An 11079-nucleotide genomic window follows, 5' to 3' on the forward strand; every position below is an offset into this window, starting at 1 on the left:
CAAAACAATAACTCAAAATGGAAACCGCTCGATCTTCAATTTATATAACGGTTTCGACTTTCAATAAATGACAGTGTTTTGGTGACTGCAGAGAATCAATTTCTCCTAGGGTATGTTGGGAGTTGGGTTTTGGAGGGGAAGGGAGGGGAGGGATTATTTTTCTTTTTCAAATTAAGGAAGCTATAAAATATTTCTTAAAATAGATTAAGTTGAATTTAGATGTTATATGATCATTTATCATGTTATTCTTTCAATATTTTTAAAATCTCAAATATATAACAAAATATAGACTTAGCAGTCTAAACCCCTCCAAAACCCAACTCCCAAACATACTCTTATTTACAGACAACTATCGTTTGTGACCTGAATTTTTTTTGTCTACCTCATGTAATATTTGTATATCATCTTGAACTCAAAATAGAGTAGTTTCAGCTAGAGCTTTCTGCTTTCACTCCAACTCACTACTCAACGCCTGTGGTCAACAACTTCAATCAACTAAGGTACTATTCAATCAATACAAGAACTACTAGAGGGAAACATGAACATAGTATCCTTTTCAATCACTACTTTGCACTTCAATGCATTGCCTTTATGTTTCTCTCAAATTCAAGTCATATTTTGTTTAACTATAGGGCAGTTGTAAATTAAAAGTAACATAAATGCAAATGCATAAACCTAAAGTTATGTGTTTAACCTGCATGCAGACCTAATTCTGATTAACATTAGAAGATTACAAAATAACAAAAATTAATTAAAAAAATATAGCCACATTGCAGCATTGATTATGTTTCTGGAAACACTTACCAGTTGGATTTTTGAGAGGGTAATAAAGTGGCAACTTAATCGGAAGCTCGCAACGAAGCAAGCAACCATTCTCCCACAAAAACTTTTCAGGATGTTGTTCCTGTATAATCGACGTAACAGGCTTGATGTCAGTTACATTTCCACTCTCAGACACAAAAAATTTGAGATCGCCGGAATCTGAACTGAAAACAGCTCCGATCAACGGTTGATTTTCGCCAATTATTTCGCCATAGAGGAGTTTCCTCAATCCACGAGCAGCATCAATTGCCGCACGAGCATTGGTTTCGTTTCCGGAAGCTAGGGCTCCGATTAGTTCAAAGCCTTTGGGAATTAAGGTTCGAAGGTCGTTGGATTCTTTGAGTAAATCGGGAGAAGGGGGGGAAGGGACGGTGTGGATGCATCGGAGGATGGAGACGATGGTAAGTGGCGGCAAGAATGGGGATCCGATAAACCAGTAGTGGATTCCCGGGTCGGATCCTTTGTTGGGATGCTTTTGGCGGCATAGTAATTTCACGCTGCGAATGCTATCGTCCGCCATCAAAATCCTTTGGTTCGACTCTTTTTCTCAAGGCAAAGTGTAATTTGCAGATGTGAGACCAAGTGAGAAAATACACTTACTATCAAAAAAATAAAAGACAATACACTTTTTTGACTAAAAAGTTGATAAAATACACTTTAAATTTATATAAAAATAAAATAAAAAAACATCAATTTTTTTAATAAATGAAATGAAAAATACTATCAGAAATAAAGTTCATATTAAAATTTAAAATAGGACGTTCAAATGATATTAAGTTAATTGAACTAAAATTTAAATATAAATTTTAACCTTTTTTACTAGAATAAAGAAATCAACAATGAAATTGTTTTTGTAAAAATAAAAAAACCATGTACTTAGATGGAGGAATCATATAAAAAAATCTGAAGATTCGAATTAGTTTCTGAAATAACTTTGAAATACAATTTTTAGTTTTTGAAAAAAATATAATTAATTATGTAGTCCTTAAAAAAATATCTAATTGAATCACTATAAAAATAGATTCTCACATTAAGATTTATATGTTTAGAGGTAATCTGTACATGATTTGATTTCAGATTTACATATTTTTTCAATAAAATCTAAATGGAACCAAACTAGTGTATATCTTATTGGGTTGGATTAATTGGGCTATAATACAAAACAATTATGTATAAAATATTAGATTAATATTTCAAAACTTGAAGTAGTTAAAACTGAGAAGAGAATGTGATTTTTATATTACTACTTTATAACTGTCTTTAGTACTTATAGTATATTGTCATTATTTTTACCTTTATCTAAAAGTCCAAAAGATTATACAAGGAAAACTTACACAACGTCATATTGTATTAAAAATAAATATATACGATAAGGAGATGATTAGTTCGAATACATAGACAAACGATCTAATATTCAAATATTTGATATTTGAACCATACTTATTCAGATTTTGTTGAGTTGGTTTGGATTTGGACCTGTTCAAATAATTATTCAATTCAAATAGCACCGTTAGACTTGAATTTTGATTTGGTTCGTTTTAAAATTTAATTTGGTTCGTTTTAAAATTTAATTTAAAACCTCTGCATAGACTAACTAACTAATTTAATTTAGTGGATCATATTCTTTCAAAAAAATAATTATGACTCTCAAAATAATTAAATATTAACAATTATGTCTCTCACAATTACTAAAAATATATAATTTGATCCTTGCAACATAAAAAATCACTAAATAATTTATTCTTCAATCAATTTGCGTTTTTCTAATATTTGCTTGTAGTCAATAACAATGATTATTTAAAATCAACAATACTTGGTAATTCGTTTTTTATGGTACAAACAATACTTGAGAAATCTAGAAAAATATCTATAACATAATTAAAAAAATTCACAATATTAATTTAAACATTAGAAATTAAAAAAAAAAAAAAAACCAATACTAAACAACTCTAGAAAAATCCACGGCATATCCCAAAATAATATCAAAAGTGTACCAAAAATAAAATACATATTATTTTATTCATGTTTATAATTAATGTTATCGATGAGAGATGATAAATACCAAACATAAATTAAACCCCAAAAGATTATCAATATATACCAAAGTTTGCAGCGGTTTCTTTTTTATTGATAATTGAATCAGAATTAAAATTTGCAGCTATTTATTTATTAATATAAAACATCATATTATCAACAAGAAATTTATCTCCCATCTTGTTTCGCATTTTTGTCTTGATAATTTTCATTGTTGAAAATGATATTTTTGTAGTAGGGGTAGAAACTGGAAGAGTTAAGATAAGCGGATTGGTCGATCAATCAAATAGTATGTATTTGTCTTTTCTGTTTTTTTTTTAGAGCTTCACACAATTCATATATAGTCGATAAGTTGGAAAAGTTAGAGCTTCAATTCACACAAGTTTTGTAATTTTCACAGGTCATACAAATTTTCAGAGTTTCACACAATTCAATCAAATAAAATGTATTTGCTTTACAATTTTTATCTTTGTCGAAAACTTTCTTCTAGAATAATGTATCAATTTTCTTATGTTTAAACATTGTATCACTTCTAAAAAACACACAAATTAATTACATAACACATTAAAACAAACAATTCACAATTCTCAATGTTCCAACTCACATTCACAACAGCTCATAAATTCACTTCCCACCTATAAACTACACTAATCAGAAAAACAATAAACAATTCACAATTCACAATCACAAAGTCACAAATGATGGAAGAGTAAGAACAAGAAAAAATAAAAATAAATAAAAAAGAAGCAGATTGAGATAGACTGATGACCAAGAGGCGACACATAAACATGAGATGCGAGAAGGGAGAGTTCGGGAGACTGCATAAAAGAGGGTTGAGAGGGAGAGACAAGTATCGCGTGGAAGACAATGACGTTGTGTGGAGGTCGAGCGACGACCGCGAGCTCTGATGTCGGGTCTTATATTAGGAATTCCAGGGGTAGTATTAATTACCAATCCCACTTTTTTTGCTTTTTTGTACCGATTGGTTCTTGTTTGTATTTTCTTCTTCTTCTATATTTTGTCAAACTCTCATTTTGTAGTTGCATCATAGCTACTTATGTATGTGGGAGCTATTAATATTTTAATAATATTTGTTGTGATTTTCATGAATAGTTCAGAATATTACTCAGATTTTCGTCTTGAGATAAAGTCAGGTGGCAGAGAAGAGAAGGAAAGTAGAAGAGAATAAAGTAATATAAAGAGAGAATTGAGAGAAGAGATGGAGAGAAGCGCCAAATGGAATTAATTTCTCCAAATCTTTAACTTTGAGGATATTTTAATAACTTATCATATCGTGGCCCTGCGGGATCATGAAAAGACTCTGATACTACATTTAAATCTGAACCACACAAGTAAGTTAAATACCACATTTTCACATAAAACCTTAGACATTAATATTAAATATATAAATCATTTGAATTATACAATATTCAATATTTTATCTAAAGTGAAACTTTTATTTACACTTTATACACCAATAAATTTAATCAGGTAACTCTCCCACCAACCACTAATTACACTACTCAATATCATTGAGAGAAATTTGATCAAATAATTCAATTCATATGTACTCTATTGATATTAAATAATTTACACATATATTCCAATTATATTTTACTATTATTTGTTATATTACTTTATAAAATAACTCCCCAAATATTAATGTGAAGAGATACATGTGGAAAACAATTTTTTTTTTGAAACCGACAATGCGTACCATTAAATTTATTAAAAAAACATTTAAAAAAGAAATGAATAGTTGAAGTTGGGATCTAACCACTCAAGATATTAAAGAAAGACTTCAATTTTTGACAGGAATTCAAGCTAATGAATATTATAAGATCAGTACAACTGCCACACAATTTATGCATGGTCACTATCCTCCGTAGCAGCAAACAGTTATCTTTTTGATACAGGTTTTGTATCAAAAAAGAAAAACAATTCTTCTTCTTGCTCCCTGTGAAAGTCAGGCAGGAAGCACGTTCATCAACAACAATTCATCCGTATTCACCAAATAGGCAGCAACAGTGTTCTCTATGGAATAAGTGCTACGAACTTGTGGTCCAAGAATGATTCACCTTTTATGTAGGTTACACACATGTTGCAAGTAAGCTATGTAGGGTTTACTACCGGCACTTTAGAATACTTTCAACTTAGTTCCAAACATAGATAGCCTTAGATGCATCCTGCTTACTTTTTATTTTTATTGAGTTATGGTTTTTTAGTTTATGGGATCCAACCCTAATTTCCAACCTACTTGATGCAATCTCTTACTTAATTTTAAATAATAATTCAGTCTTTTAATTTTAAGTAACAATAAAAAGTAATAATTTACTTTTTAAAATATCAACAATTTTGTTCATTTTTAAAGAAATTCAAAAAAATCATTATCAATTTTTAATAAAGAATTCACACTTTAATATTTAATCTCCAAATCACTAAAAATATATCTTTTTTTTTTTTATCTTTAACCAACAAGATACGATAATGATTAGTTGGAAATATAAATTTATTTAAAAATTTAAGTTGTGAATCTGATGAAAATTTAAGATTTTATTAAAGATAATAATTAATTTTCTAGATTTTGTTTGAAAATGATGATAAATTTTATGAGTTTTTGTAAAAAAGATATTGTTAACATTTAATATATAAAAAATCAAATAATTATTTAAAATTAAATAAAAAATCATTTCTATAAAAAAATAAAAAATAAAGAATTGAAATGTTATAAGCTAAGTACTGGCGGGTGATATTTTGTCTAATTACTATTATTATTTAATAACTGGAGTATCAATAGTTTTAATAATGCAAATAGTAGCAAAAAAAATAATTCTCAATGGCTTTGGTGCACCTGTTAGAGCACCCAGAGAAAATACAGATCCTGATAGATAAAATAAAATCTTTCTGCTGTTAGGTACCCTGAAAAGACACCTTGGATGAATATGAAGAACGAAACTTCTTTTGAAGCCAAAGAGTTTGTGGAAAACAGTTAGACTGATTCTCTGAATTGTGGATCGATGGAACTATTTGTGCACCATTGTGACCCTCTTTCTTGGAAGAATCAACTCCAGAACATGATGCCCCTATACTCTCTTCAAATGACCTATTCAATAAACTTTCTCTTGAGCTGAGTAAGTTCCCTTCGCAGCTCCTCAGAGTCGTTACAGCATCCGTTTCATCGTAAGACTTCCGTGGTGGCACCCGAGATCCACATTCAGAGAAAGAAGATAGAGTTTTATTCTTCATCATGAGATTTTGAGAGGTGTAATCAGCATAGTCTATTTCAGTTTCTAGTTCGTTGGACAACGATGATTTCTGTTGTATTTTACGCGAACAACTAAAGATGTTGAAAGATGACTTCTTTGAAGTTTGAGGTACATAAGTTATCCTCAACTCGACGTTGCAACCTAAAATGCACTGCAACGAATTTGCTATCAATTTCCATGACTTCTCAGCCTTGGATACATGGTGGCGATGGCCGAACTCTAACTCTGCAATAGCAAGACCTGTAAAATTATAGGATTAGTACTAATAACTGCAAACTACATAATAGAAGTTGCTATAAAAGAAATGATTTAGACAATAACAAGCAAATTTCTCAAAGAGAAAATGTGACAAAAGAAAGTGAATATATAGCATGATGCAATAATTTTAAAATAATGGAAAATGAGTAGCAGGACATTAAAAACATAAAGAGGAAGAAATTACAAGATGTAGATTGATCAACATGAAGTGAAGACAACTTTCCCTTCTTCCTGAGAAAAGTTTTGAGCTGACTAGATTGACATATCCCAGTAGCTTTATACCATATGGAATATAGTGTTCCTTCGTGATCCTCGTGCGCTACTAATCTATATGACTTATTTTCACTTCCACCAGTAGCAAGATGTTCCAAGTTCTGCCCTGCAGATGATGCATTGCAGAAATCACAATCAAAATCCATTTTTAAGGAATAAGGAAAAGCTAAGAATAGAAATTCACACCAAAAAGGAATTTGAAAAAAATAGTAACAATTCAAGGATAAAATAATCAAACACACCTCCATTGGATGCACCTCTCATAAACAACTTGGTATCAACATCTGTGGAAGAAGGATAATCAACAGAGCTTAACTGTAGAAGAGCGACAGTGAACCATGTTGTCTGATTTTTCGAAATTCTTAACTGTTTCTCGGTTTCAGAAAGTATTCTCAATGCATGGCTTAGTTTCTGAAGATCCGCTTCCGCTATGGTGGAGAAAATAACCAGTCAGAAACAGAAATAAGATACAAACACAAAACAGTTTAGACAGCAAAACAAACACAGTCATGGACTGCAGAAATATTAAACAAACTATGTAGAGAAAATGATCCTTTAAGCACTTACAAGTGTATCTACTAGAAAATCTACTTCTGACTTCGTAATCACCATTTTCACATTTCCCTGCAAGGATGTCCATTATGAGATTTGCCAATTGTGACACAAGTTGCAAAGGATCTATCCTTGATCTCATCAACTCACGAGCTCTTATAACGGTATTTGTAGTGTCGGGTGACAATGCCAGATCCAGTAAATTAAGCAATTCATCATCAGAAACAATTCCAGTCTGCCGAACATCAAAAGGCAAGCTTGAGCACTAAAGAAAAAAATGAAGTTTTGACTAAAAACAAGCATCAGAAAAAGTACCATACTTACAAGCTCGTAAACTAAGGAAATTTTGATCTTTTTACCAAGTAAACTCAGCTGATCAAGCATAATTTCTGCATCCCTAACAGAACCACAGGATTTTGCTGCTATAAGGTCCAAAGCAGCATGTTCAAAATCAAGACCTTCTTCTGCACAAATTTTTTCTAGTCTGCATGCAATATCAGTGTCTTTAACCTTCGGAAAGTAATACCTCTGAGCCCGGGAAACTGCACTTTGAGGAAGCTTATCCAGATCAGGAGTGATCATCACATAAACCGAATGTTGATAAATGTTCTCTAGGTTATTCGAAAGGCACGCCCACGTCTCCTCGTTCAATAACTGGCATTCATCGATAATGAAGACCTTAAAACGCGAGGAAACTGGAGGAGTACATGCATACTTAACAAGGGATTTAACCTGGTCTGTATGATTGATTCTCACAGAATCCACTTCCTTAACATCTTTACTTCTTCCAGAAAAGAATAAAACACATTCTCTACACCTGCCGCATGGTCTTTGCTCCTTGACAGAGATACAATTCAGAGCAGAGGCAAATATTCTGGAGGCAGATGTTTTACCTGTACCGCGTGGACCGTGGAAGAGATAAAATGATGTTATCCTTCCACTAGAGATTGCACCCAAAAGAGACCTAACTACCACATCTTGTCCAACCAAATCACCAAATGATTTAGGCTTGAATTTCATAGATAACATTCTAGGAGTATCCAAATTTGGACTAATTTCGCCACCATTGTGTCTCACATTTCTATTTCCATGAAGATCAGAGTCATCGATGCAGTTCAATATCAACGGACAGTCTTCTATCTCATCATAAAGATTTGATTCTTTAAACCTTGGTGATTTTGACCAACAACAGCTTAATCCATATCCATTATCACTATTTTCTACAACACCAAAATCCAGATTTATCTGTGCCGAGGAACCACGGGGTGGCGATAAAGCATCACGAGCAGAAAGGCATGGACTCCCCAAATGGCTAGCAATATCTCCCACTACATCAGATGGTTTGACTTGATTCTTGCGCAGCGGTTTTTTGGCTGACTTAGTTTGATCTGTTCTCCCTAATTGAGACGATATTGCATTTGTTCTATAGCACGACTCCACATCCTTGAAATCATTAATAGAAGGCACAACACAAGCCAAATCCAATCCTTTACCGCCATGGTTGCTACCACAGATTCCACAAATGCTTCGTCGATTTATATTAGAGTATACTAGTTCACCACTATCTTGTTTTCCGCTCCGACACAACATCCTACTAGGCTTCACCCTTGAATTTAATTCAAAACCAGCAGCATCCAACTCTCTTTGCCCCTTAAAACCTAAATTCATTGATCTTAAGCCAACATTATCATTATCATCATCATCAGAATCACAAGCATGAGAATAATCCGGAAACAGCAGAGAAATCCCATTGGCATAACCGTTTTCCCAATGTAAGTTGTCATGATCAATTAAAGAAGAATGTTTGGTCATAGAATTAGTTGATGGATCCCTCAATGACCTAACTCTCCTCAATGCTACAAGAGTCTTAGAAATCGGTATATCAACGGAATGCCGCCGCTCATCCATCATTATCACACACTCCTGTAATCAAACTCCACTGAAAACAACAGTTTAAACCCGCACCTAGAAGAAAAGTACAACATCAACACAACAAAGAGAAATACTTACATGGTCAACAGCCGCAAATAAAAATTATTTGGACGCACAGACACAAAAATACAAATCATTCAATTATTTTAAAAATACACATTGTGTCCAAATCTTGAGACCATAGAAGACTCTCTCCACAACACAACAAATGAAGAAACCAAAACACAGACATACAAGTGTTTGAACTTGCACATTACTGGCAATCACAAAATGACAGTCCTATAAACTCCAAATACACATTAATGTAGAAAAGCATACAAATGAAACAGGGTGGTCAAACTCATAGCAAATGTTGAAACAAACAAAAAATCTATACAAGTAATTGTCAGCATATTTATTTGACGTTCAAAATTCTAGGCAATATATAAATAAATTACAAGAATGGTTTAATAAGTATAGAAATTAGAAAGATAACTTGTTTCTCACTGAATAAGAGTAGAAAATGCAGTACCTTAAGAAAAGAGAGAGTAGAGCACCAAAAATTCTTCCGTAGCTATTATTTTCCCATTCAGTCAGTCAGCATTAATATAAGAAATAGTATTAAAGGATAAAATAAAATAAAATGAATAAGAATAGTAGTAATACTATTACATTACAGTAAGAAACGGAGATTAGGGAAGGAGAGAATCAGGGGGTTCAAAAATCAATAACATAAAATACTCCGTAGAAACAAAGGGAAAGGACAAAAAGAAGAAGAAAAGAAATAAGAAGTATTTAAAGGGGGAAGCGTAGAAAGCGGGTGTTGAGTTGAATGAGATGATGGGAACGGACTAACGGGTAAGAATAAGAAGAGAAGTGGCAAAAGAGTAAATGTAATAAATGCGAAAGGGTGTTAGGCACGGCATGGCTTGTGAATGGAGCCAAATGAGGTTGTGTTGTGGCGTGAGGCAGAGTCACTAAATTAGTATGTGACAGCTTGGTAATGGTGGGTGAGAAGAGTTTGTCTCGGCTAGCGAGCTTTTCTTTCTCACAGACAACAAAGGAGGGGCTTTCTCGTCATTTAATAGGAAATGTTTCAGTTAATTTAGTTGAAGCGAAAAAAGGCTGTCACAGCGGTCGGCGTATGCAGTGTGTGGGCAATAGTCCACAACAGGGGACTAGTACGTCTTCATATTTCACTTTCCGAGGCTCCTTTCTGTTTCTTTTCTTCTTTTTTCAAACCCCTTTCTATTTTTTAGTTATAAAAAAATAATCATCGATATATAGTATCATTGAAAATTAATTTTACACTATTTAATTTAAAACAAAAATTTGACTTTTCGTTAAAAAAAATCAAAACAAAAATTGGAGTATTGGACTGTTGTAGTGTGTGAATCTTAAATTACTTGTCAAATACATATATTACTGTTTTCTTAAACATCTCATCTTTAAAGGACTCACATTTGAGAAATTGTAGATTATTATAAAATACTTGTATCTCAAATTGGATCAAGAAAGTTTAAAGGCATGAACGGTTATGTTTTTGTTAAACGATTTTCTGTTTTTAAAAGCTAACCAGAAAAAAATATGTTATTTTTTAAGTTTTTTGTTAAATAAAAAACTGTCTTTGAAATGTTAATGAACCATATCCTAAGCATACATTAATTTTTAGCATTTTAAATATGTATTGTATTCAATACTCTATAAATTAGAATAATCAATATCTTTTGTTTATAAAATAAAATTAAAAGTTTCTTACTAACCGAACACTAGCTATATAACCCATAGTTAGCCCAAGGTCTATTTACTTGACCTTTCTTCCGGCTACTCTAGATATGGAGTAAGATATTAAGAGCATTTATCTTCTAATATAACTCCTACCCACTTTATATCATGTATAACGAAACATGTCACCTATGCCAAATCGGATAATATTATTTCATTATATCAGGTATTTAATACA

At 32.1% G+C, this 11079-nt stretch overlaps 2 protein-coding genes and 1 long non-coding RNA gene across 4 annotated transcripts in view; 1 reads left to right on the top strand and 2 right to left on the bottom strand.

Annotated features, from left to right (window-relative positions):
- The window catches only part of LOC101498289 (probable Ufm1-specific protease), a 6774-nt gene extending 5355 nt beyond the window's left edge, over positions 1 to 1419 (bottom strand). The window contains exon 1 of the mRNA XM_004501779.4: positions 805 to 1419. Within this exon, the coding sequence (XP_004501836.1) occupies positions 805 to 1342 (538 nt within the window). The 5' untranslated portion in view covers positions 1343 to 1419. The remainder of the gene's footprint in view (positions 1 to 804) is intronic.
- A 3153-nt stretch (positions 1420 to 4572) lies between these two features.
- Positions 4573 to 6954, top strand: LOC140920233 (uncharacterized). Its single transcript, XR_012162955.1, has 2 exons — positions 4573 to 4963; positions 5771 to 6954. It is a non-coding gene; the product is annotated as an uncharacterized lncRNA (long non-coding RNA).
- LOC101498627 (protein STICHEL-like 2) lies at positions 5597 to 10264 on the bottom strand. Of its 2 annotated transcripts, none has more exons than XM_027334343.2 (6): positions 9649 to 10264; positions 7530 to 9144; positions 7221 to 7440; positions 6896 to 7081; positions 6565 to 6759; positions 5597 to 6362 (listed from the first exon to the last, which is right to left on the bottom strand). In XM_027334343.2, the coding sequence occupies exons 2-6, from the start codon at positions 9114 to 9116 to the stop codon at positions 5767 to 5769; spliced, it is 2784 nt and encodes a 927-aa protein (XP_027190144.1). In that variant the 5' UTR covers positions 9117 to 9144; positions 9649 to 10264; the 3' UTR covers positions 5597 to 5766. The 2 variants fall into 2 exon arrangements, with proteins under 2 accessions (XP_027190144.1, XP_004501837.1); XM_004501780.4 differs by having other exon boundaries at positions 7530 to 9170; positions 9649 to 10263.
- Positions 10265 to 11079: the final 815 nt, after the last annotated feature.

This window comes from Cicer arietinum, chromosome 5, assembly GCF_000331145.2.
Source record: "Cicer arietinum cultivar CDC Frontier isolate Library 1 chromosome 5, Cicar.CDCFrontier_v2.0, whole genome shotgun sequence".
In the NCBI taxonomy this organism is placed as follows: domain Eukaryota; kingdom Viridiplantae; phylum Streptophyta; class Magnoliopsida; order Fabales; family Fabaceae; genus Cicer; species Cicer arietinum.